The sequence below is a fragment of the Stenella coeruleoalba genome, assembly GCF_951394435.1.
Source record: "Stenella coeruleoalba genome assembly, chromosome: 12".
NCBI lineage: Eukaryota > Metazoa > Chordata > Mammalia > Artiodactyla > Delphinidae > Stenella > Stenella coeruleoalba.
The window spans coordinates 1,878,842-1,906,523 of record NC_137158.1 but is presented as its reverse complement, the minus strand read 5'-3'; the positions used below and the strand labels follow the sequence as shown (position 1 = coordinate 1,906,523).

The following is a 27,682-nucleotide window of genomic DNA, read 5'->3' as shown; positions in this document are numbered from 1 at the left end:
GTCTGAGATTGGCTGAGCTGGGCGAAGGGGGCTCCAAGTGAGGCTGGAGGAAAAGCTGACAGGTTTCCCCTCCCATTCCCATGACCAGGTGAGTCACTGTAATATCTTACGTATCAGCTATGTCAAGATTACTTATTTTAAAAATTATATCAGTACGTGTACCTCCATTAGTGTTCCTTCATTGTTAAGCTGACTGCATACAAATAGAAACCTAGATAAAATATGAATAGAACAGACATTTATACAACTTAAAATTTGGAATATTTTCTGTAATGTTTTCTTTCTTCATTAAGGAGAGTTTGCTTTAACTCATACACTTTCTAAAGAACTTCCAGTTTTCTTATGTACAACAATACAGTATCATGAAACGGGCCCACATTTACTAATCTCAGATTTGGGGAGGACTCCAGAGTCTTCTAGCTCCCGAGCACGTGAACTATTAGAGACTGACCATTATTATTTTCTCTCTGACTTGGTCATTTCCTTTTTGCTAATCACTCTTAGAATCCTTAAGTGCTGTCCTCTCCACTTACTTGGAGATTTTGCGTTGGTCCTGGGGCACTCTGCTTTGACTCTGATTTTTCTTCTTCAAGTGCCTTCTTTTCTTCTTTAGGTGGACTACTAACAGTAGAGTTCATCTGGGGACGACCTAGTAAATGAAAATCGGACTGATCTGTACCAGCCATTGTGGCCAGCTGCCCAAGCCTGGACCAGAGGAGGAAAGGAGAAAAGATAAAGGTTATTATAATCACAGAAGAGCAGTTTAGATTTCCCCAGACCTACAATCATGAAATACTTCTAAAATCTTAAAAGCCAACATCCTACTCCGTACTACAAGCCTCTCTCTCCCCCAAATTCTCAGCCCTTTCCAGATTCATCCTCTAGGAGACATCCCACTGTCTCACTAGCAGCTTCAACATGTACTGTGCACCCCGTCCACTGCCAGTCACACCTTCATTCCCACACTTCTTTACCACCTTTCCTCCAGTTTCCAAGAATGTGTTTGTTCCTTCCTTCCCAACACCAACTCATTCACTGACAAAACACTACTCCATCAACTATCAATCTCCACTTCCCTCTTTCAGCAAAATTGCTCACGGTTGAGAACCACTGACCTATATCTTCCCTGCAGATTAATAATAATTTGTATGTCTAAGACAAAAATAACTTTCATTCAAACGTATCAAACAAGCAAAGTAAATGAAAGATAGGAAAATTCTTATCCATTCCCGAATATTTTCAATGAAAACTGCTTTCAATTTAGTCTTTACAAAAAACTGTACCTACTAATTACTCTGTCTACAGGTTACTCTTTTATAATGGGCTCCCCACTCTACCAAAGCAGGCTCCCCTATTTGCATTTCTTAAAAAATTTAATTCCTCCTTTTAAAACGTCAACTATATTACCTATAATTACACTAAATTTGGCTAAATATGGCCACGTAAGTGATGAAAATTGCTCCAGTTCCTCAGCAAACTACCATTATAGTCGCAAAGAGAAGAACGCCATGAAGAGAAATGAACTAACCCAGCATCTTTAAGGAGATCCAAGAAAGCATGGAACTTCTGAAAAGAATTCTCAGTGCTGCCCAAAACACCTTCATCATCCAGGATCATGCTTGTGGACATGAAGGGCTTCAGACAAAGAGAAAGTTACATTTCTTAACTGGGCATTTTCATGTTCTAGCTATAAAAGAAGACGGAAAATGTCTGACATGATTTTTTTCTCATTGTCATCAAAAGTAGTCTTGCCTAGTTTAAAGGAACAAAACTAAAACACTCAAAATGTAATTAATCTGTAATTAACCTAACTCTCCACCAGTAAAGACAGAGACCATTATCACATAATAACCAAAACCCCCAGGCACCCAACAAAGTTTCCTATATAACGCTTAGGTGGTATATAAGTAAACCAAAGTTATCGTTTTATTAATGATCTTTCACGAAAGATCACATTTCTAACTGGTCCAGTTCATAATGGAGCCTCATTCAACATCAGAAAATTACCTGCTTTAAGTTTCCCTTAAATTAGAAAGTGAATTATAGAATCTGATCTGAACAAAACATATTACAACTCTGCTGAATGTTAAGAATTAACTTTAGTGAACAAAATATCTAATGCTTACGTTTAAAAGTCCTAAATCATACCCAACCCAATTTATTAAATGTATGATCACCAATGTTTTCTTTGGCTCCTTCAAAATATTCACTCCCGTGCACTCTTCCCCTTCCGCTCATCACCTATGCACTTAAAACCCCCTATAAGCTCAACTCCAGTATTTCTCAGAAAGGCTGTTATGTTCATGATGCCCCTTTTGCCTTATATGAGCAGGTGCTCACCATTTATTGAATGAGTGTCCGCCAATCCAGTGGATATGCACTTTGAAAAATTCCTCCCTACGCTCAACCTCTGATAAAGTATATTTAGAACTTTTTAGATTATGCCCTGCTTTCATGCACATTACCTAATGTAATTCTTATAGTATATATTTTTATCTTTCATTGCATTCTTAGAAGTTTTCCAATATCTTAAATTTATTTAAATGATTCACTTTCCTAATTCATTGCCTCATGATGAGAGTCTCATCATGTCTTTTATGCTACTGTATATATAGTATATGCACAAAAAGTGCTTTCTTGAATCAAAGAATCATGAACAGATCATAAGCTAATGTCATAAAGCGCGTGTGCGTGCGCACACATACACACACACACACCGAGATTTTCATATTTTTAAAAACATGCTTTCTGGAATATAGATCATATGATCACTAAATACCAGTAAATGCAAAAGTCCATATGATACAACCAATTTGCAACATATTACAGTTTTGAAGTTTACAAACTATGTGTATATGGATTAAAATCAAATCGAAATAAAACCAAAACACTCCCAAAAGTATAAGCAATTGTTTACTTCATTGACTCATTTATCAGCCTTAAGTCTTATTACTCTTTCCTCCTTTAACTGCTTTAGGCACTCCTCCAGTTTTTCCTAAACAAACAGAGTAAATGTTATAACTAATTCGTAGTATAATATCCAAAAGCCTTTCCAGCTATAGGACTCATCAGGATTTAGGGGCAGAGCCAGAAGTGAACTCAGATTTTAGTCTGCTACTGGTAATATCATACCATGCTAGTGAAATGAATTATCAAAATCTATCAAATTAGCATAGTAAAGATTTATTTAAATTCCACTTTTTCCAACATAAATTTGTGGCAGCCCACCATAAAAGGCATATGTGTATAACATAGCAAGTCAGAAATAAATAGTTAAGAACAAGAAAGAAAAGTTCTATTTTTATTTGTGGGTCTCTTTATAGTAGGAACTCCTGTTAATGAACATGCTTAACACACCTGAATTGCATAATTGCAGATTCAAAAGCATTTTTTTTTAAAGTAACCACTTTATTTTATTTTATTTTTTTTATTGCGGTACACGGGCCTCTCACTGTTGTGGCCTCTCCCATTGCGGAGCACAGGCTCCGGACGCGCAGGCTCAGCAGCCATGGCTGACGGGCCCAGCCACTCCGCGGCAAGTGGGATCTTCCCCGGATCGGGCATGAACCCGTGTCCCCTGCATCGGCAGGCAGGTGGACTCTCAACCACTGCACCACCAGGGAAGCTCCAAAAGTGATCACTTTTAAAGCAATTTACAGTCAAGCACTGTTCCTGGAGTTCCCTGGGCATTAAATCTAATCATCAAAACCCTAAGAGGGGGCTTCCCTGATGGCGCAGTGGTTAAGAATCTGCCTGCCAGTGCAGGGGACATGGGTTCGAGCCCTGGTCCGGAGAGATCCCACGTGCCTCGGAGCAACTAAGCCCGTGCGCCACGACTACTGAACCTACGCTCTAGAGCCCCCGAGTCAAAACTACTGAGCCCGCGTGCCACAACTACTGAAGCCTGCGCGCCTAGAGCCCGTGCTCTGCAACAAGAGAAACCACCGCAATGAGAAGCCCGCACACCACTACGAAGAGTAGCCCCCGCTCGACGCAAGTAGAGAAAGTCCGAGAGCAGTATCAAATACCCAGCGCAGCCAAAAACAGATAAATAAAATAAATTTATTTAAAAAACAAACCGTACGAGGAAAGAACAATCACTAACTCCATGTTATTTTACAGATGAGGGAAACAGAGGCAGAGAAGTAGAGTAAGTAGAGCAGCACAGCCAAGGTCACACCACTAAGTAGCAGAGCCACACTGTGGACTCAGGAAGCTGGGTGCCGTTCTTGCTCACGGAGGTGGTAGTCTTCCCATTCACCAAGGTCACTGAAATAAAATGAACACTGATAAACTCCCTTAGGAGTTTCAGGAAATAAGACACTTCGGTCCGTGAAGTGGGGACACTGCTTGCAATAGGCAGAATTCTAACAGAGCCCCTAAGACTCCTACTTACTGAAGTACACAAACCTTCCACTTATCCAATCAAACTCTAAATCTAGGTGCTGCAGTGAAGGGATTTTGCAGACGGAATTAAGGTTCAAAATCAGTTGTTTTTTTAAGATAGGGAGATTATTCTAGATGGATGTGACCTACTCAGGCACCCCATGAAAAGGACCTGAACTCTTCCTGAAGTACAAAAGGGACAAGAGGGAGACTCTCCATTGCTGGCTCTGAAGAAGTCCAATGGTGTGGCAGGGAAGGCAAGTGAGAGGCCTCTAGGAGCTGAGACTGTCCCCCGAATGACAGCCAGCAAGGAAATAGGGACCTCTGTCCTGCAACTGCAGAATCTGAATTATGCCAACAAGCCGAAGAATCTTGAAGCCATTCTTTCCCAGAGCCTCTGGATGCTAACACAGCCAGACTGACATCTTGATTTCAGCTCTGTGACCCACACAAACTATGGTGAACATCCAACGTTTGGGGCTCAATGTCTTACACTTAAATTTCATGTGCTTTAACACTCTCAGGAGGGAACTCACATGTTCCCGTGTGTATCTGAGCAGGAAACCCAGTCATGCTGTGCCTGGACTTCTGACCTGCAGAACTGTGAGCTAGTCAAATAGGTATTGTTTTCAGTCAGTAAGAGTGTAGTAAAAGAATCAATATCCTACTCAACCTCCAGGTTCGTGAACAAAATAAATGACTGTCATTGTTTTAGGCCACTGTTTCGGGGTGGTTTCTTATGCAGCGATAAACAATCAGAATTCCTATACTTATGAAAACAGTACGGTATATTTATACCTTTTAACTGCTTTGAACAATCACTTAAAGAAGGAGGAACTCTATTATATGCCATCATTGGGAGAGGAACTGGTATCACTTTCTGGAGAGTAACTCTTGGTACCTAACAATAATCCTACATCAGGGGTTTACCCTAAGGAAATCAAAGATGTGGGCAAAGATTTATCTACCAACATGATGTCATAAGATTGTTTATAACCAAACCCTAGAAGAAAGCTAAGAGCCTCCAAATTGGGACTGGTTTAAAGAAAAACAGCTCACCGTCTGAAGGAATGCGCTATGAAGCCACTAAGAAAAGAATGACAAGAGGTCTCAACCAGAGTTAATGAATGGGCTTCAGGAGTTCTACATTCATAATATATCTGTGCGTTTTTCCTGGGAGATGATGCAAAAGCTTAATCAAATTCTCTGATGTAGAAGAGTATTTAGTGACATGGCAAAATATTTTCGATACTTTTTTAAGACAAAAGAGCAGATTAGGTATGTGTACATGCAGAGGTGGCTATTTCCTTCAAGAAGCTGTTCATTGTTTACAAACATTTGCTCAATGAACATATATTTTTATATTCAGAACGTGTTTAAAAAACTGAGAGTCTAAGAACTTCAAATTCTTTAATGTTTCATTACTAAAGCCAGTCAAGTTTTCAATGGGGAAAAAGGAAAAAAAAATGCAAAATTCCTCTACTTTTAATATGATGGTTTAATCAATCTTCTAATTGTGTTAGAAGTGTTAAATTTTTGTGAAAAAGTGTATCCTCCTCCTACAAAGTATTCATAATTCATGTCCCTTACATGGAAATATGGAACCAAAAAAGTTAGAAAGTAAAATTGCTTGATATTCTATTACTTAAGTAAGACTAATGATAAGGCTTTGGAATAATTTTCCTTCCTGTCATCTGCTCTCCTTCCTCCCTTCTGTACACTGGCTAGGGTGATTTTTCTGGGACAAAGCTTCCATCATATTGGATATCAAATTTTATGTTCAACTTTTCTCCATTTAACATTGAAATCAATCATTTCTCATATAATCGGGGATTCATAACCGTGATTTTTTTTTGTGGGCTAAAAAATATTCCACTGAGTGGGTTTACTGGTTAACCATTTTACACATTTATATTCTTTCCAACTTTTCAATATTATCAGACAATAACCGTTTTTATGCATGAAAGCTTTTTTCCATATTGAGAATAACGTTCTTACAATAAATCCATAAAAATGAGTTTGAGATCAAAGCAAATGAACATTTTTTAAGGCTCTGAGGTACCTGTCTCCAAACTTCTTTCCAAAAGATTTCTGAGATTTTACACTGCCATCAGCGATGTATCACTTGGTATATAACCTCTACTATAACTGTTGGCTTACTTCCTCACTTAAGAGTGCAAGTTATTTGAAGATAGGGGTGTATTTTATTAAGTGTTTACCCCCAGCACCTGTGCCTAGCACAGCGTAGACGGTCAATAAATAATTGCTCAATAAGGAAAATCCCTGCCAATACAAGATGTATGTGTGTGAAAGACAGACTGTGTGTTTTTCTCTAACTGGATAGATGAAAACGTGTCATCTTCTTTAATGTGCAATTTTTTTGCTTATAATTAGTAATTAAATTTCTCTTTTAGATTATATTGTAAAAATTCAGATTCTCTGAGGCAAATGGGCCTGGCACTACCCATTAGCTATGTAACCTTGGACAAGTTCTATAACTCTAGGCCTCAACTTCCTCATCTATAAAATGGAGATAAGCTCCCATATCACAGAGCTCTTGTGAGGATTACATGAGTTAAAACACATATAAAATTAGAAGAGTGCTTGGTACACAGAATATGTTCAATTAATGCTGAATGAATGAACATGCGAATGCAAACAGTAGTAAAGGGCTTAAAATGAAATGGTCTCATCCCACTCCCACATCCAGCACTCAAGAAGCCACTGATTCTTTACGCAGGTTTTTAATTGTAAAATACGATATGTGTACTGAGAAGTGCACAGAACAAAACTGTCAATGTGACAAATAAAAAGAGAATACTCACATAAACACTACTCGAATCTGAAAGTATTGATACTTGTCAGCATCTCAAACCCCCCCCCCCATATCCTTTTCTCATCACAAGCTCCTATTTTTGGCTGTGTTGGGTCTTCGTTGCTGTGTGCAGTCTTTCTCTAGTTGCGGCGAGCGGGGGCTACTCTTCATTGCGGTGGCTTCTCTTGTTATGGAGCACAGGATCTAGGCACGTGGGCTTCAGTAGTTGTGACACGTGGGCTCAGTAGTTGTGGTTCGCAGGCTCTAGAGCGTAGACTCCGTAGTTGTGGCGCACGGGCTTCGCTGCTCCGCAGCATGTGGGATCTTCCTGGACCAGGGCTCGAACCCGTGTCCCCTGCCTTGGCAGGCAGATTCTTAACCACTGTGCCACCAGGGAGGTCCAACTATTGTTATTTGAATTCTTCTCCATTTCCAAGTAATACTCTTACATGACTATTTTCTCACTAAATTGGAGGCATTATCTGTTCACTTTCTAACTTACTAATAAGTAAGGGTTTAGTTCCTTTACACTCTTTCCTATGTCCACACTGCTCTGTAAAGTTATGTCATCGTGAGTTATTCCACTGCTCATGATCTCTTTGACTTGTAGTGATATACTTAAAAACCTACATTGTTGATCAACTATAAACTCTCTCAACGTCACGCTTTGTAAAATGAGGACATTCATACCATCTTCCCTTTCTTCTACCTCCTGTCTACCTTCCAAACCTAGCTTTTACGTTGTCAAAGTTGAAATTTATATTCTCTTCTATGTGCAGTTAAGTCTTCTGTTATTCGAGAGTCAGTAAGGAGTAAGGTTTAAGAGAACAGGCAGAGAGCCTCAACTCAAAGCCTCAATCCAACCTTAAAATAGGTACAGCCTGGGCAAGTTCCTTCCCTGTCTTAGTTACCTGTTCTCAAAAGTGGGAATGGGGCATCCCTGGTGGCACAGTGGTTCGGAGTCCGTCTGCCGATGCAGGGGACACGGGTTCGTGCCCCGGTCTGGGAGGATCCCACATGCCGCGGAGCGGCTGGGCCCGTGAGCCATGGCCGCTGAGCCTGCGCATCCAGAGCCTGTGCTCCGCAACGGGCGAAGCCATAACAGTGAGAGGCCCGTGTACCGCAAAAAAAAAAAAAAAAAAAAAGTGGGAATGATATTAGCACCAACCTCATAAGGCTATTCAGAGGATTAAATGAGTTAATATATGCAAAAACACTTAGAGCCTAATATATACTAAGTACATACTAGTACACAATACATTTCAGTACATACCAACTTAATACTAATACATACTAAGTATAGTTTACTTTAGTTATTAGTGATTACATGCAAGTTGACGATAAAAGCTGCAAACCAAGACAGTATTGCCATTATTACAATTAAATTAATATTGCCCACTGCAGATGTACTGTGTCTCTGTGTACAGACTACACCTTGTTCCATACTGTGCCAGTGTCACTGCCCTTGTGCAGGGTGACCACATACCCCAAGCCGCCTTGGGCTGTTCCAGTTTATACCTGTTGTCCTGATGTTACAGCATTAGAGCGCCTCCTTACACTATTCAAGTGTAAGGAGTTTGGACAAGTTCTGGTTTGGACAACAAATTAGACAGGTGGTCATTACCCCTGTGTGTCACTGAAAAGGGGGACATCTATAGTGTCAAGTTTAAGTGGATTCTTCTCTTCCTCACCAATAGTACGTTAAAAATCAATGATAGTTTAGTTTGCTTCATGTTTATGTCCATATAGCCTTTCGTCCTCTGGAGTTCAAGTTCCTTCTCCTCTTCCTCTCCCTCCTCCCTTCCAACAGTGCCTAATACCAAGTAAGTACAATATGCCTCAAGGTGTTTCTCAGCTCTCAATCACACAATCAATAGAAGCCTCTCCACTCTAGACTAGCTGCAATCTGCACCGAATCCCCTATTACCTTCCTTCTTGGTTTATTGCCTCATTTTGCTGGATTATTTCTATAAATAGCTTAAGGTGTAGCACAGGAGGTCAAATTTTCAAATTTCTTTGTGTACAAAATATCTTCTTCAGCCTCCACTTATGACTGATAGTTTGGCTGGATACAAACCCCTAGGGTGAAAATTATGTGCCTGAAAAACTTTGGAGGTATCTTTCTAATGCCTTCCAGGATCCATGGTGCTGATGACAGGTATGATAAGGTCAGATTTTAACTCTTTTTTTTAGGTGGCCAGTATTTTTCTCTCTGGAATGGATGTATCCTCTCAGTATTTTATTCTATTTTAATTTATTTTTTCAGTATTTTAAAGTTTCACAATGAAGGATGCCTAGGTATGAGTCTATTCTTGCTCATCTTGCGTAACTGTTTTCAATCTGAGGCCTGATGTCTACTTTCAGCTGTGGGGAATTTTGTTGCCCTTTGACAGCTTCCTTCCATTTTTGTTCTGGGTCTGGAGTTTCTAATAGTAACATGTTGGATCTCCCAGATGCAGCCTCTCTAACATATTTCTATCACATTTTCCATTGTGTCTTTCTTTTTTATATGCTGAGAAATTTTTTAAATTCCTACTGAATTTATTTCAGCAACCATATTTTCATTTCCAAGAGACCTCTCTTGCTTTCTGACCATTCTCTTTTTAATTAACACCCTAATCTTATTTTATAGCTTTTTTATAGCTCTTTTTAAACCTCTCTCAGGATACTAATTAGGGTTTTTTCTTAAATTATTTTGTTCCCTAAATTGTCCCTGGTCCTACTAGGATACGTTTTCACTCTTTCTCCCCCTCTCACGTTGGAAGCTTTACTCAACTATCACGCAAATGACAGTTATTTTCTATTTAAGAATGAGTGCAGAAAGCTCCCTGAAGTCAACGATTGATTGGTTTCTTATGCAGGAAAAAGCGGGGAGTAACTGTAATAGGATCTCCCCCAAACACAATTTTCTAGGGTGTAAAAACTCACACTAGCTGCCCTAGTTCTTGCCAGTTTCACTGGTTTCAAAATGAAATCATCTCATTTCAGGAGTGTGAGGGCGGGGCTGGGAGTCCACTCCTCCAAACACAACCCTTCAATGAGCTCCCCTATTTCAGTCACACTTTTAACTAACTCCACCCTCTCTCCTACATGCGCATCTGAGCATGGGCCTACTTCTGCAGGTGGGGTCAGAATCCTCCTCAGTTGCAGGTGGTCGCTGTACATATTCTAGGTGATGCTTTTCCTCTGTTCTACTGCTTCAGTTTCACACTCTTCCACTTGTCTTCCGTCTTTCAAAACTATGTTGAAACCTCTTGATTCTTGTGGGCTTATATACTTAAACCCTTTGATACCATCATTGTAGTGTCTTGTGAAAACGGAGAAGAGCTAAAAGGGTTCTCAGTGCCTTCTGAATCTGCTATTCTGTGGTCCAGTGTTTAAACTTCTTGGTCTTCCCCAGTGTCTATCATTGCTTTTAGAAATACAATCTCCTGGTCTATTCGTGAAGGAAATGAATTCATCACATCTAAAATGACAAGGAAGGCGGGTTAGATGCTCTAGGGTCTTGTCATACTCTGCCATTTACTAATAAACCACTACGTGCTACAAATTGTAGGTGCTCATTTATAAAACGAAAGGGGGTAACCCTACACGAACTATAGATTTCTCCTACTCTAACATTTCATAATTTTCTAAGTTCTTTTCTTAAAATTTCTCTATATTATCATTAATTTTAATTAAAAAAATAAAAATCTAGCTTTCTCTTTTGAAAATCAAAGAGTAATTCCCATAGTCCTACAATAATGGAATAATTAGTTCTGAAACCTGTCAAGTTTCATGTTTCATATGAAAAGAAAATCACATTAAATAATTTTTAAAAATTAAACATGAACTTTGTAGCACAAAGACAAGGTTCCCCCCAAATGGTGTTCCTTTATTTACTAGAAATGTTCAGCTCTGCATTAAAGTTGAAAAAAAAGAAATATATTATTTTTGAGGTACAAAAATTTCTTATGAAAATCAATTTTTCTTTTCTGTCCATACAAACAAAAGTATGGAATGACATTAGAGGTCAGGTTTAGTTGGTAATAGAATGTAGCTTCTTGATATTTTTTATTTTAGGAAAGGAGAATATCAACATCAAAACTTTTTTTTTACTTTTATTTAAAATGAGGCCATATTTTCCTCTTATAAAAACAGAGTTCAGCTAGAACTGTCAATTTTCTTATCTGTAAAACAAGAACACTGAATCAGCTGACTATATTCATTCAGAACTCAATTTCTTTATCGTATGATCACTAAGGTTCTCCCTAAATCTAATCTACTAAGGTTCTAAGGAAAGGAAAATATATTACTAACGACATGTTTTGATTTTTATTTCTTAGAGTTCAAATGTCCACCATTCACCTTGGTCTAAGCTTAGGGAACCATTCAAGGGGATACAATGCAGATGGGAGGGGAAAACAGAACCCTCACACAAGCTGTGCCATGTTGCAATCAGGCTTCCATTTGAAAAAGAATCTTGTCTATAGCTTTAAAGTGATAACTTTGTACCTGTAGTGCTTCTTGTTTCAAACGGATTTTCTCTGGCTCTTCCTGAACACTTTCTGAGGAATCATTGACCTCTTCGATTTCTGAGGAGGAAGGACTCTCTACTGTCACAGTCACAGGAAATTCTGATGGACCTGAGTGTCTGAAGAAGAAGATAGGAAATCACAGAGTTGTTACACTAAAGTGCAAAGAAAGAAGACAAGATTGTAAAAAAAGACAACACAAGCCAGATCCAAATATCCAAATATTAGAGGACATTTAACAAAAGTGATCTGAGGTATCATTATTTATAAATGTCTCTCACTGCTCCTTAGTCTAAAACAGGCAATGACTAAGTAAAATTACAGGAACTTATTTTTGCTATGTTACTATACAGACCTCTGTTGTACATGGTTAGGATTAGTAATGGGAATTGCCCATATTATTTTATTAAGTTTCTTTCACAGAAGCCAAGTGAAGAGCCAAGGTAAACATTTTTTCTCAGATCAACTTTATACTGCAAATGAAAAATTTATTCTTCACCATCAGACACAAACAGTCTGGAAGAAAATGTAGTTTTTCAGAGGAAAATACATCAGTAAAGGGACTGATGAATAATCAGAAAGTCAACATATCTAAGCTGGGAATAATAGACATTAGAATTTTAAAAAAGAAATCACATACACATACACAACTAAAACTAACCCATCAAAAATTTCATCTTCTCACCACACTTAAGCCAAAACTAGGGTAACAGTAATACAATTCTCCCATCAAGATTCACTGCCACTGCAATGTTGTTCAATAGGACAGTTCCAAACATTTAAAACCTGACCTGGCCACAACCCCATAAAAGTCTATAGATCATAAAGAAGCGTGCTGGGATTATATAACCACGCAGAAGACAAGTCACTAGGACATCATTTTGACAACAAGCAGCAAACCCTGCAGCACAGGAAAACCGTAACAGGAGAACGAGGTGCACACCTCTCTCTCTGGGCATGCAAGGGCAGGACTGACACCCAAGGTGCTCTTCTCTCAACCTCAGCAGTGGTGCCTTTCACAGAGCAACTATGCAGTCTCCCCGAACCACTGGGAAGGAGAATCTGATACTGACAGTATTAGCTTGCCATGAGGCCATAAGCGAGGGAATGTGTGTGGCCTTGGTGAGAGAGCAGAGGTTTGGGAGATGTTGCTTTATATTGGTTTTCAGATCAGGAATTTGTACATATAGCCCGCAAACAACGTTTCTTGAAAACATGTGAACATTCTTCAGTATGACAGCTCCATGTGAGGGGTCAGAAATGGCACTCAAGTTCGTTTCACTGGGCAACAGCTGATTTGCGGACTGGAAAACAGGCTTCCTTGTTTACAGGCATAACCACAAGGCTGCCAGTTGTGTGCCAAATCCACACAACTACACCGTTGCACTGGGAGAGTGACCAGACATGTTTTACATGGATTTATTTCAGAGAGGGAAATGCTTCTTGTAAGGCTCTGTCAGTTGAAAAAGCAAGGAGAATGACCATCCACCTTTCCCAATTCAAGTCCTATATATCATAAATATGATAGCTAAACACCAGCAACTGATTACATACATCACGAGCTTTGATGAATGGAAAGCCCCTAAAAAGATATCAACAAAACGAAGTTAGATCTTCATGTAAATACATCACCAGTTAAACCCAGTTAATACAACTATTTAGTATTATGTACAGTATCCACACAGAATTGTGTATAAAAATAAATAAGCTCAAAACAAGGACCTGGAGGGCTCTGCTATGGAGAAAACTGAACAGAATTCAGGTGACTGGCTCGGTAATAACTCTCTGAACTGCTGAGAGGCCCCTTCAGTTCCTATGTTCAGGATGCTTGAGATTTCAGTCTCACTTCTTTAAATGGTGATATTAATCATTCTCTAATTTACCACCCTGTGTGAGGAGGATGGACCTGAGATTAAGTGTCTCAGGAAGAAGATAGGAAACCACAAAGTTGCTAAACTCAAGTGCAAAGACTGGGGATTCAACACTATAGTTTATGCAACAGCAATTCACATTACCATTTGCAAAAAAGTAGTCGGTTGTCCAATGGGGATTACAAACATCCATTTAACATGAGCAACTGAACAGATATTTTACACAGTAACTACTTCAAGTACTATTTAAAATCAATTCTCTTTGTTTTCTTAAGCAATTGTTAATCCCCAATTTCGTGAATACTACCAAGTCAGTCACTTGAAAATCATCTAGAGCAATCTATTTCACTTAGCAAGCCTAAAGCTATAGTTCAACCATTTTATTTACTGTTCTGTGACAAAAATTACTATGAACAGCTATCCCCTGGATAAGAAATCAGGTAAAGCTAGTTTGACTCACTAAATCTGATTTACTGAGTTAATAAGCCAGTTGTTTTAGAATAGGTCTAATGCATAATTTTCATCCATTCTGTATTAAACTATTTCCCATGTCTAAAATGTCTTTTTGCCCATTCGTACATATCCAAATTCCTTCTTCTGTGCTGTAGGGCTTCACGCAACTACACCTGCCTTTAATGAAACTTTTCTCACATGCACAATTGGTGATAATTTTAGTCTCCTCAAGACTCCCACGGGGTTAGCTCTGTTGTGACACTTGAGAAACAACTTGAAACTCCCAATTACTTTTTGTTTTTCTTCCTTAGAGGGCTCATTGGGCAGAAGCCATGTGTGAGTTATCTTTTTTCCTCTATAGAAAGCACCAGAGACCGCTCACATAACAGAAGTTCCAAAATAAAGGACTCTGAATGATTGAAAAAGACAGGGAATGCAAACACGTTACCTGTTGCTTTTTGCATGTTCTGCAGTACGCCACGGCCAGAAACCAGACACACCAGGTGGTAGAGGTTCAGGACCATAACATTCTTTACCAGCAGAGTGTTTCCTTCCATTACTTACAGGTTGCTTTGTGGCCAAGCCTATGTTTGACAAAGCATGAAAAGAAGGAATCAAGATGCACCAAAGGTCTACAGAGCAACTGTCACATGTGTACACTTTGAGAGGAATCAAACAGGCACTTGACAATGATGCCAAGGCCATTAAAAAGAGGATCGTTTTGTACAAAGGTTTTACATAAGCCAGCATTTTTAAAAAATGTAAGTTCTCTACAGTAACAAGTTATTTTAACTAAAACAAAAGTATTGAGATGTGCAGAAATGCAAAAATAAATTTTTAAAATAATCCCGAAGTATGATACATTTTATGTATTATGCAGAAACACTCAAGTTTACTGAATCTTAGAACACCTTTGGCATTTCTGAATCTCAAGGACACAGAAACACAGATACACCCATGACTTCTGCCAAACAGAATCTTCAGAATTAGACCAAAATTTCAATTTAAGATGAATTTTTCTATGTAAAAACAATAAAAGTTATAAGGCTGCAAGTTGCTGGGTGGTAGGTGAGTCAATGTTACTCTCCTATAAGCCTGTCAACCTTCACTGCTCCTTTGATTTCATACAGAAATCACACAAAAAAACAAATGAAACCCACTGGATAAAAGAGTGAAATGTGGAGACTTATCCTATATTTCAGTAGTAAAGAGGCAAGTATCTTTATATGAAATATTTGGTTGCAAAAACTAGACCTACGTGTTAATATTTTATTTAGAACAAGCCACATATTAAAATTCACATTTAAATATTTAATTTGAATTTACTGAAGACAAACATCATAGGTTAAAATGGTTATATTTATCCTTCAAAGCTACTATATTTTGTGTTATTTTATTTATTTATTTTAATAGATCTTTATTGGAGTATAATTGCTTCACAATTCTGTGTTAGTTTCTGTTACACAACAAAGCAAATCAGCCATATGCATACACATGTCCCCATATCCCCTCCCTCTTGAGCCTCCCTCCCACCCTCCCTATCCCACCCCTCTAGGCCATCGCAAAGCACCGAGCTGATCTCCCTGTGCTATGCTGTTGCTTTCTACTATAGTTTAGCAGCATTAGGATGCAGGGTAAAATGGAGTGTATGTGGTAATATAGGACAAATATTTCATAGAGTGTAGCTTATTGATAATCACCACACGATCCTGTGTGATTTATATGCCTCTTAAAAATATATAGGAGCTCAGTTCATTTTGTGCTATTTTATTGTGTTTTTTAACTTAATTACGGTCAAAAAAATGTTTGTATGCATGTGGTTTGTATGTGTTAGCTTCCTTTACTTTCAGAAACGAATGCAAATACATTTGTATTAAAAGTTTTTTAAATTACACTTTTCTTGTTAGGAGATAAAAAAAATTTCTAATAAAAGTTCCCATCTGGGGCTTCCCTGGTGGCGCAGTGGTTGGGAGTCCGCCTGCCGATGCAGGGGACGCGGGTTTGTGCCCCGGTCCGGGGAGATCCCACGTGCCACGGAGCGGCTGGACCCGTGAGCCATGGCCGCTGAGCCTGTGCGTCCGGAGCCTGTGCTCCGCAGCGGGAGAGGCCACAACAGTGAGAGGCCCGTGTATGGCAAAAAAAAAAAAAAAAAAAAAAAAGAATGCTTTAAAAGTTCCCATCTGTTTTTAGGCATACATAATGACAATATAAATGTGACACAATTCACACCATTATTTCGCCCTGTACTCACCAGGATCTAGGTATATACCCAGATACTGATTGGCTTACCTCTATGTCTCCAAATAACTGAGGCAAATAGAAAAAAAAAGCCCAAGAAATAAAATTACTCTTAAAATAGCTCAATGAGTTTGTATATTTCAGTTATATTTCCACTTTGTTTCATCATGCTAAATAAAAAAAAAACGTTTAACTGTTTTCTTCTCATTCCATGATGCCCTATTATATACCACCAGGTACTAATTTTACAGAATTCCTAATATACATGCTTTATTAATATATATATTTCCATTTCTAATATCATAGCAAAAGTCAACTTAGCTATTTTAAGAATACTGTACACATGATATAAATTTTTAATAATAATATCTAATTAGTGTGATACCACAAATCTTAACTTCTTTGTATGTACTATTTGATTATTCAAATATCACTCTCTTGAAATAACAATTGGCAGACAATCATAAGCTTTCTTTTGACTTCATAAACACTCTTAACAACTTATTTAATACACTATTGTCCAAGCAAGTTGATTAACAGAGAATCAAAAACATACATCTTTAAGTAGAAAAAAAAGCTGTATATGAAGATGTTTACAATAGTTTATTTTAGGTTATTTCCAATTGTTCACCAATTTTTTTTTTTTTTTTTTTGCGATACGCGGGCCTCTCACTGCTGTGGCCTCTCCCGTCGCGGAGCACAGGCTCCGGACGCGCAGGCTCAGGGGCCATGGCTCACGGGCCCAGCCGCTCCACGGCATGTGGGATCTTCCCGGACCAGGGCACGAACCCGTGTCCCCTGCATCGGCAGGCGGACTCTCAACCACTGTGCCACCAGGGAAGCCCTTGTTCACCAATTTAAAAAATTGACCAACTCAATGAAACCTTGTGAATACAATGTTAAAAAGTATAACTATGAATCACAGAATTTAAATTTAGTATGAAAAGAATGGCAAATTATATTGAAGTTATGTGGAATTATGTTTATAGACAGCAGGAAGAGAAAATAAAAATGTAAATATTGCTAGATAGGATAATGCAATTAGAGGTGGTCTTTTAAATTTTTCATTTTTATGCTAATACAATACCTTTGTAAAACCCAAAAATCTTCAAACAACACATTTTAAAAAAATTGTGGTAAACTACACAAAACAGAAAAGTTATCATTTTAACCATTTTAAAGTGAACCGTTCAGTGATATTAAGTCAACAAATTTTTAAAACTTTCAGAGGGAACCTGAATAAAAGATGTGTTTTCCATTGGTGATTTTAATGTATCTGGTATATAACGAAAGTCACCAGAAAACTCTTTCTGGGAAATTGGCAGATCATAAACATAAAATATTTATTTTGCTTTATATCAAACCTTATTGTTTTGCTGTTTCAAAATTCAAATTTACTCACAAGAAAGAGTCAGTTTCATATTAGATTTGGTTTCACAAATGCTGCTCCTGCTATTCATTCTTATCACCAAAAAAAAAAAAAAAGACTATTTGTGACTAACGATAATAAGTTCCAGAAAATAAAAAGTTAAAAGGTTTTCAATCTGCATTTCTGGGAACCTAAATTAAAGCATCACACAACATTTTCAAAAACAGAAAAGCCATTTGATTTGACTAAAAACTTAGTTTTAAGATGGCAGAAAGTACCTTGATAATTTTCTTTTAAGAAAGAAAGAAAAACAAGCCATTAAAGAGAAATTCTTCCGAGCAAACTGAAACATGTTATGTATGTCTGACTTGGCACTCCTTCCATCTGGAGAACTTTTTTGATAATTGCTTTCATCACAGAATGATCTAAAGTAAAATGAATTGAAGTTAGAGTAATTATTTCCCAGTGAGTGGCTATTTCCATTTAAAACCAAAAGCCAACTAATTATTGCTTTTCCCATAAATTTAAATATGAAATCTACATTATGTAATTATACCCTTAATACCCCTTTGTGTATTCTAATTTCTTCCTCAGAAACCTAAGATGCCATCTTGCAGACTGCCCACCATGGCTACTATTTTGGCAGCAACAAAGGTCAACTTTAAACATTTTGCATCTAAAGTGGCTTTGGATACCTTTGGATAGAAAGTACAGTCTGAGCACTGTCCAGACACTTAGATACCTAAAGGGCATCTAAGATAACAAATCCAAGTCCTGATATTCCCTCAAAAGCTGCTCCTCCCATCAGCCCCCTTTTTCTAAGTGATACCACCCAGTTGCACACATAATCATCAACGACTTGTCTCCTTGTTACTATTCCCTTCATACCTCACAACTAATCTATCTGCAGGTCTTGTTAGCTACACCCTGAAAACACAACCTGAATTCAACCACTTTTCACTTGCTGCAAACTTCCAACCTAACCTAGGCCATAAACATCTCTTATTTGGACCCCTGTGATAGTCTCCTAACTGGTCTCCCTGTTTCTCTTCTTTATCCTCCCAAGTCCATTCTCTATACCAGGTCACCTTATTCAGATACTATTTGGATCATGCCTTTTTCCAGTTCAAAACCCTCTACTCATTTAGAACAATCCATATCTTTACTCTGGCCTTCAAGACTTTACAAGAGCAGACCCCTGGCTAGCTCCTTGACCTCATGTCACACCACATTCTTCTTCACTCAGTACTCTGCCCAGATTGGCCTTCTTGCTTTTCCTTAAATACTCCACCGACCTACATGCCTGCATACTCATTGCCCCCTTGTCCTGGAATGTGCTTACCCCAGATCTTCCATGGCTTGCTCCTCTCTTCATTCAGGTCTCCATTCAAATGCCACTTCTCCAGTGAAGCTGGCCCCTAACTAACCTGTCCAGTGGAGTCCTACCTGCCCCCCTCACTCTTCTTACATTAAGATATTTTTGCACTTCCTACTCTCTAAAATTATATTACTTATCTCTTTACTAATTTCTATCTCAACTCCTTCACTAGAATGTAAGCTCCATGAGGGCAAGACTTTTGTCTGTCTGGTTCACTGCTTTATCAGTAGTGCCTAAACCTGTATCTGGCACACAGAAGGTATTAAAAAAATTACTTGTGAAACTGACAAATGAATCAAGTACTCCTTGCAAGAATTCAGAGGTTGCACAAGAAGCAAATAATGCTCTTGGTGGAAGCAGGCTTAGTATCTAGGTTCACCTCTATTCAGAGTAGAGATAAGAACAATTTACAAGTATAAATCACTTTAATCAGTAAATTATCTGCTCAAACCATAAGGGAAGTACAACATTAGAAAAGTACTGTTTTCTAGGATACAAACAATTAACAAATTCAAACAATGTGTGTATAGAGAATACACACTAAAAATCTATCATGAAAGTATGATGGTCAAGAACTCTTGCGGTAAAAGGTCAGACAAAAACCAGAACAAATGATCATGAATTCTAGTAGTTCTGGGGCTGAACAACCTACTCATTTAATCAAAAGGGATCATCGCAAAAGCACAGGTATTAAAAAATATTACATGAAAGGAAACTATCATGAGTCATTTAAGTGTTGAGTGGACCATCACATTAAAATAACTAGAGTCTTTCAACGCCCCATGACATACAGAAATAGCAAGTCAGACATATGGATCTAACAGCATATGATACAACCCTTACAAACTGTCACTACAGAAGAAGGGACACCCGGTGTAATTAACCAACTAGCCAAATGAATACAAACAGCCAGTAAACCTCACCAGTAAATCAAATGAATACAAAATAAAACAAAATGTGGTTATTCTCCTATCAGATTAAGCCAAGATTCTGTAAGAGAAGTCTTTAAAATGTCTATACCCTTTTGATCCAAAATAGTCAGAGATATAGGTAAGGATATATATCAGAGTACTTTTTGTAACTGAAAAACTGGACATACCTTTTATACAAGATCGGATAAGCTATGTGCACTGTGGCATATTCATATAATGGAACACTGAAGGGTCACAAAAAAAATGATGCAGTAAGGCTTCCCTGGTGGCGCACTGGTTGAGAGTCCGCCTGCTGATGCAGAGGACACGGGTTCATGCCCTGGTCCGGGAAGATACCATATGCCGCGGAGCGGCTGGGCCCATGAGCCATTCCCGCTGAGCCTGCGTGTCCGGAGCCTGTGCTCCGCAACGGGAGAGGCCACAACAGTGAGAGGACCGCGTACCGCAAAAAAAAAAAAAAAAAAAAAAGATGCAAATTTACTGACATGCTAAGATGGTCATACTGAATTAACTGAAAAAAGTTATAAAATTTGGAGTAATCCCACTTGCATAAAAAAGGGAGAGGTACTCATTTTTGTAGTCTTACAGTTTTTAAAAAGTGCTACCAGCCAGTGTTTGTGAGAGGCAGGCTTCATTCACATCCACTCTTGGGGTGGACTACAAATTGGCATAGCCTTTCTGGGTGGTAATTTGGCAATGTGTATGAAAAGTCTTAAAAATATGTCACACTTAGTCATTCCACTTGTAGTACCTTATTCTACAGAAGTAAGCCCGATGGACACAGAGATGTATATATAATGTATTCACATTGTTTCTGACAGGGAAAAGCAAACTGTCTCAATCTAATTGCAAAGAATTGATTAAACTATGGGACATCAATATGATGGAACACTACATGATACCTCATTAAGTGAAAAAAGCAGGAATATGAAATAGCAAGTATACTACAATTCTATTTTTGTAATCTCTAAGTGTACAAATATATTTATAGAAAACAATAAAAAGACTGAGAATATATACACCAAAATGAACAGTGATTATGTCTGGGTGTTAAATTTATAGGTAATTGTTCTCTTGTTACTCTGTATTTTCTGTAAAGAATATATGTAACTCTTAGAGAAAGTTTAAAAGCAACATAAAAGCTATCAGAAAAATGAGGCCTTAAAAAAAGTCCTATCACAACAGTATCATGCCAAAAGCTAAGCATATATTACATTAAAAATTCAGTATTTTCAATTTAAGAATTTACCTCCAAGCCATAAATCCTCACTAAGAGATTCTGCAAAAGCACGAGCACCCAGGTCACCAATGAGCTTGTTGCAGTTCAGAGCGATGCGCCTCAAACCAGGCATACAGTCAAGATCAGGTCTCCTGTAACGAAGACTCTCAGCCCAGGTTTCTTCATGCCTTCTGATAGTCTGATACTTCAAAGATTTAATGGGACAAAATTAAGATGTTTCAATAAGGAAACAGGATGTGCCTACTGAGTATGGCTTATTATGTCAGAGATTTACACACACACATATCACGCATATATGCCAGGAGAATCAAGCTGAGAAATTAAACAGTCAGTTCTGCTTTACGAGTCCAGTGACCCACATTCTAGTCGGTCAGTGATTAGATTCCAGCCACTGGATGACCTGTTTTTGAACAGTTATGTAAAGTTGGATAACTCAATTACAGTCTAAGAATTATTTTCCTTATCTTCTAAGTCAGGGAATTGATTCTAAATTCTATCATTGCTGAGGCTCTAAATTTCATCATTCTGTCCTCCAATGGTCTCCAAACACCTGACTGGGCAACCCATAAGAAAACTTTTTAATATGCATCTTATTTTTTAACAAATTATATACACAAAGTTCTATACATATAATTTAGGTACATTATAAACTACACAGATATTTTTTAAATGATACAAAGCTAAATAGGTTCTAATATTTTCTTTTCCTAACTCCTAAGGCATTACTGAATTTTATTTATTTTTAAAAAGTATTTATTTATTTATTTGTTTCTTTGTTTGGCTGTGTTTGGCTGTGCCAGGTCTTTAGTTGCGGCCTGCCGGATCTTTTACTTATTGCATGTGGGATCTAGTTCCTTGAGCAGGGATCGAACACACGCCCCCTGCATTGGGAGCGCAGTGTTAACTGCTGGACCGCCAGGGAAGTCCCAGGCATTATTTTTAAAACTACATTTACAAAATGGATCTTACATGCTACCTAGGGTGTGGACACAAACTTCAGAGGCCTGGACCATGCACAGCCAGTTTGATGTGCCTTGGGAAGATAATGGTTTGACATTTAACCACAAGTCTTGTCTTAAAGACATTCAATTCTTTATATTCATAAAATCAATTTTGGTAACAGGGAACACTGACTTTAAATCAAAAAAGTCTTGTTACATTCTTGAAAACATAAAAGACTCAAAGTGCCTTTGACACTCTAAAAGCAAAATCATTAGTGTCATTTTCCTATTAACAATGGCTTATAAAAGCTCCAAGCAGAAATAACAGCAATCACTTACACAGTGCTTAGTATGTGCCAAGCACTATTTATACAAATGAGTTCATTTAAACCTCACAACGAGGCATAGACGTTAAGTGATTTGTCCATGGTCACTAGCTATGAAAAGGGAGAAAGGGAATTTGAACCTAGGCCATTTGGCTTCGGCACCCAAGTTCTTGACTGTTCTCTACCCGAGGGGTCAATGGACTTGCCCTGTATAGGCTCAAAGAATTTTTCAATTTCTAAAATCTAAATTTAAACATTTCCAGCTTTGTGGGCTATACAGTTTCTGTTGCAACTACTCAACCCCACTGGCGTAGGCTGAAAGTAGCCATAGCTACCATGTAAACAATGGGTTCCACTATGTTCCAAAAAACTTTCTTTAAAAAATCAGGCGACGGGCTGGATCTGGCCCACCAGCCATAGTTTACCTATCCCTGATCTGCACCATCAAACTATTAAAAAGACTTCATGTCAAATTATTAAATAATTTATGCCTAAATACAGTAATTATAACCACTGTAAAGTTGTTAAGGCATTAAAAACTGTATTTACAAGTTGCCGATGTAGTGATGTTTATTAGTTTATAAACTACAGCAGCTAATAGACACTTGATTCATTTAAATCTTGAAGACTATAAAGGCATAGTTTCTTCACAGCATCACAATCAATGTTTTCAGTAACTAAAAATACATAGAAGTATTATTATGTATTATATATTAAATCTCCTATTTCTAAAATTAAGTGGACTATCTTTACTAAATGGTAGAATCCCAAACTGAAAACTGGTCTTATTCTTTCAACAAAACGAAAGATGCACTCACAGGTATCAAAAGACAAAAATTAACTGCCATCTGTGTCAATGTATTAATGTGCTTCAATCACATATGTTTTCATGAAAGTTTAAACATAAAATCACCTTTAAGATCCTGGCCACGTAATCTGCTCCCTGCCATGTCAGATTATACCCTGTGAAGTTTACTGTCTTAAGAGTGATAGAGTTCTTTACACCTTGCCAAATAACTAAAAGGAAAAAAAAAAAACCCACACACACAGTAAGATGAAGAGCCTATACATTTGTCAATCTTGACTTATTTGCTTTTCTTGAGTCAATTGGAGGTTTACAGCCACATTCTTAAAATCATTAACTACAATCTTCCCAAACAGGTAATTGATGAACTGATGCATTCTAAAGCTTGTCAGTAACAAAGTTATTCCAGTTTACAGCAACAGTTTAATTCTATTTAGATACTAAAACTGAATACACTGGATACTGCAAACTTTCTTCCCAACCACTCAGTAAAGTACTACATACTTTTGAGACAAAGGAAAAAAAAGAAAAACCTAAAGAGCATAAGACTCTTCTGATTTTCAGTTCCAATGATACATGCCAACCTTGATGATCAATCAGCGATTTAAATGTCAACTATAAACCCAGTATTTTATTAGCTGCTATGCAGTATACTAGAGCAATAGAAGAGGGAGGACCTCAAACCCTCTGTTTCCTCAAATTGAAAGGCAGGCTTCCTTACCCCTTCAGACCACTAATGGACACAGGGAACGTACACTAATGTTTCAGGACCCCAATCAAGAGTCACCTGCTTTGTGATTAGGTCCATCATACACCCTCACCAACACCACTGAGTTTGCTGCTCCTACGGGACGTTACATATATTTCCTATTTGAACACATACCACAGTGCATTATAATTATGATTGCAGATAGATGTTCTAACAATTTAAAGAGAATGATGACTTTTTTGCTCTTTACATCTTGCTATTTCCCTTCCCATAATATTTCTTGACGAGAAACCATAAAAATATAAAGAAACACAAAAAACAGGAAATATACAAAACATGTGGTTTGTGGCTTAACACAAACTTAAGTAAGATTAATTCTGACAGTATCCAGCATGACAAACTTCCATGGTACAAATGAGAATGGACCAAGGTTTGAGCAGGTACAGGAGACAATCCACGCATGCACAACACCAAGAAAAGGTAGACAGGAAAAGGTAGACAGACATGGTGTGTAGGAAATCACGAGACCAGTCCGATGGGAAGAGACTTAAACGTTTAAGACTGAAACTCACTTTCGAAACCTCCGTCTCCAACTGGACAATTCGCAAGACACAGGTTCACCAAAGTGGCCAAATATTCAATCCCTTTAATGGGGAGGAACAGTTTAAAATTTTATTGCTTTAGTTTGCCCCAAAAGCAACTATCAAAGGTTGGCAGGACACAATGAAGGCTTAATTTTGTTAACATAGTTAAGTCTCTCTCTCTCAGAACTAGCCCACTTAGCTCCAGGTTCCTTAGCGCACCCGATGCACTTACACAGCCTTCATGAACTGGAAGGTCACATCTTTATTTCTTACCGCAGGAACACGACTTCTGTAAACTTCATTTCTGTCACAACCTAAAGCAAAAATATTGTAAAATGAGTGGTTTAAACCATACATTTTATCATCATTAAAAAGCACCTAAATAAAAAGAAAAAAAGCATCTGCTCTGTGCTAAGGATTAGAAACGACTCCTGCCCTTAAAGCCTTCATTAAGGAGGAAGATGTATAAACTCAAAATTTCAATCACATGAGATAAATAAACATAACCTTTATGCATAGAGGTGCCTATGGAGGCAAAAAGTTATATCTAAGTGACAGCTTCATGAGAACCCTGAAGTACAATCTAGAAAGATGAGGCTATGCAGAGTTGGAGTAGGAGGTGCATTAACTGCAGAGGGAACATCTGTGAAAAGACCCTCAAGCCTGACTCCTGCTGGGCACTGTAAATACTTCAGGTGGGGACGACTAAAGGCCAGGCGTCCAAGTGTGAGAAGAGACACAAAGGAAAATAGAGATGCTGGCAGAAGCAAGCCTGGGAGAGAGCATGGCTTTTATCCCACAGGTGACGAGGCCTGGGACTACCACTAGCTGAGTAAGGGTGCCTCCGCTGATTAGAAAAAGGCGCCCCGCTGCTGAAGGACCAATTAGACAAAGGGAGTGATCCCAGAAAGTTCCCCTTCCTCAGGGCCAAAGAACGCCATGACGGGGCTTCCCTGGTGGCGCAGTGGTTGAGAGTCCGCCTGCCGATGCAGGGGACACGGGTTCGTGCCCCAGTCCGGGAAGATTCCACATGCCACGGAGCGGCTAGGTCCGTGAGCCATGGCCGCTGAGCCTGCGCGTGCGGAGCCTATGCTCCACAACGGGAGAGGCCACAACTGTGAGAGGCCCGTGTACCGCAAAAAAAAAAAAAAAAGAGCCCCATGAGGCTTGGCCCAGCACAGTGCAGACTACACGCCTCCGTGTAGAGCACACGCTGGGTGGCTAGTATGAACTAACTCTGTGTGGGCAAGCCATTAGCAGCATTATTTTAAGCATAGCTTTTTATGTTACAAGATCACTCAACCCGAGTAGGCAGATGAACTTAGAGGAGCTGAGCCCAGGAGCTGCGAAAGCACCCAGGAGTTTCTGCCATAGTCTGGGCAAAATGTAATATGGATGAAGAAGCAAATTTAAGAGGAGGCCAAAATCTACAAGCTAGCCCCACTGGATTCAAGACATAAAGGAAGTTCGGTGAAGGAACTCTGAAGAGAAAGGGCTCAACAATAAATTTTTGTTACATTCAATGTAAAATATGTGGCAAAATTAAGTACAGTGGCCTTTAAGGTCCTTTCCAGCTCTAATTTCTTTTGATTTCTAACTTATTACTCTGCTTAAGTAAAGTCCCTTCAGAGGTACAGAACAGTTCTTACACCTGAATGGGATGCAAAGAATAATCTGACTTCTGTTCACCAGGGGATGAATTGAACTGTCCTTGCAGGAGAGAGAACAGATGGTGTGAACCCCAGATCCTAGTAAAGGGCCAGGCACACGATAAGTATTCAGCTTTTCGAAAACAAACGAAAAATCATTTCCTTTCCTAGATCTTCACACCCTTCCTCTGCTAGCTACTTTCTCTCAGCTTATAAACATCCTCAAATATACCCACTTAAAAAACTCTCAGACCTATGACTCTTTGGATATTCTTGTGGATAACCTAAGTCTTTCCCATGCCTTCAAACACCTGTCCTTCCAGAAAGCCCAGATCTGTATCTTGGGCCCAGACCTGGCCCCTCTACCAGGCCCCTCTAAAGCACTGAAGATCAAGTAAGATCCTCTCCCCACCTCCAATCCCTCTCTACTGTGCTCTGTATCTCACAAAAAGATGCAGCTGTAAACTGTCACCCACTCTTGCTGCCCTCCCTTTTCTAACTGGTCACCAGGCCTCACCCATTCTCTCTCAGATCTGCAAAATCCAGTCCCACCTTTTATAACTTAAGTGGGACCCTTTGATTACAATTCACGCTGCACCCAATCAACTGCCTTCCACATGGAGGTCCCAGTGAGCCTCTAAACCAGAATTCCATTTCACTGTTCTTTGGTGTTTCCCACAGCCTTCAGGATAAACATCCAAACTTCTGACATGACAAACAAGGCCCCTTTCTGTGGGGCCCCACTAGGTTTCCAGTATCAACTCTCATTGCTTTCCCAAACCCTGAGTTCCAGTCCTGTACCTGAGTTTTGCCATATTTTTTTATATTTCTCAAACTTTGACACACACTGCTCCCTCCTGCCACCCCAGGAGCTTCTACATATCCTTAGAAAGGATGGCACCTCCTCCAAGAGCCTACCCTGAACTTTCCCTTCCAAGATTCTATGCTCTGCAAAGGGGAAAGATGGCGGGGAGGGATACATTAGGAGTTTGGGAATAACATATACACACGACTATATATAAAATAGATAATCAACAAGGACCTACTGCATAGCACAGGGAACTCTACTCCGTATCCTGTAACAAACTGTACGGGAAAAGAATCTGAAAAGGAATGGATATATGTATAACTGAATCACTTTGCTGTACACCTGAAACTAACACAATATTGTAAATCAACGATACTCCAATATAAAATAAAAATTAAATTAAAGAAAAAAGAGATTCTATGCTTTGTAGCACCAGAACTCACTTCTTCCAGAACACTGACTACTGTGCTTGTGTTTACTTGCCACCCAGTAGAAGGGGAGCTTACCTAGGGCAGAAGCGTCGTCTCCAGCAGCCCTTGGTTCTGACAACTCATTCTACTTGAATGAGGGCCCCTGGAAGCGGGAACTGCAAACCTATCTCGCCAAGCCGTGGCTGGAAGAAACTCTGGATACAGATCACGGGCAGAGGGTGCTCATGAGCGGC

The 27,682-nt window shown here is 38.8% G+C and overlaps 1 protein-coding gene across 1 annotated transcript; it reads right to left on the bottom strand.

The window, feature by feature from the left end:
• Positions 1 to 1,215: 1,215 nt before the first annotated feature.
• LOC307195664 (centrosomal protein of 78 kDa-like) lies at positions 1,216 to 27,682 on the bottom strand. Its single transcript, XM_079939981.1, has 7 exons — positions 27,613 to 27,682; positions 27,257 to 27,313; positions 24,835 to 24,875; positions 21,206 to 21,380; positions 14,488 to 14,623; positions 11,696 to 11,834; positions 1,216 to 1,635 (listed from the first exon to the last, which is right to left on the bottom strand). The coding sequence occupies exons 4-7, from the start codon at positions 21,306 to 21,308 to the stop codon at positions 1,429 to 1,431; spliced, it is 585 nt and encodes a 194-aa protein (XP_079796107.1). The 5' UTR covers positions 21,309 to 21,380; positions 24,835 to 24,875; positions 27,257 to 27,313; positions 27,613 to 27,682; the 3' UTR covers positions 1,216 to 1,428.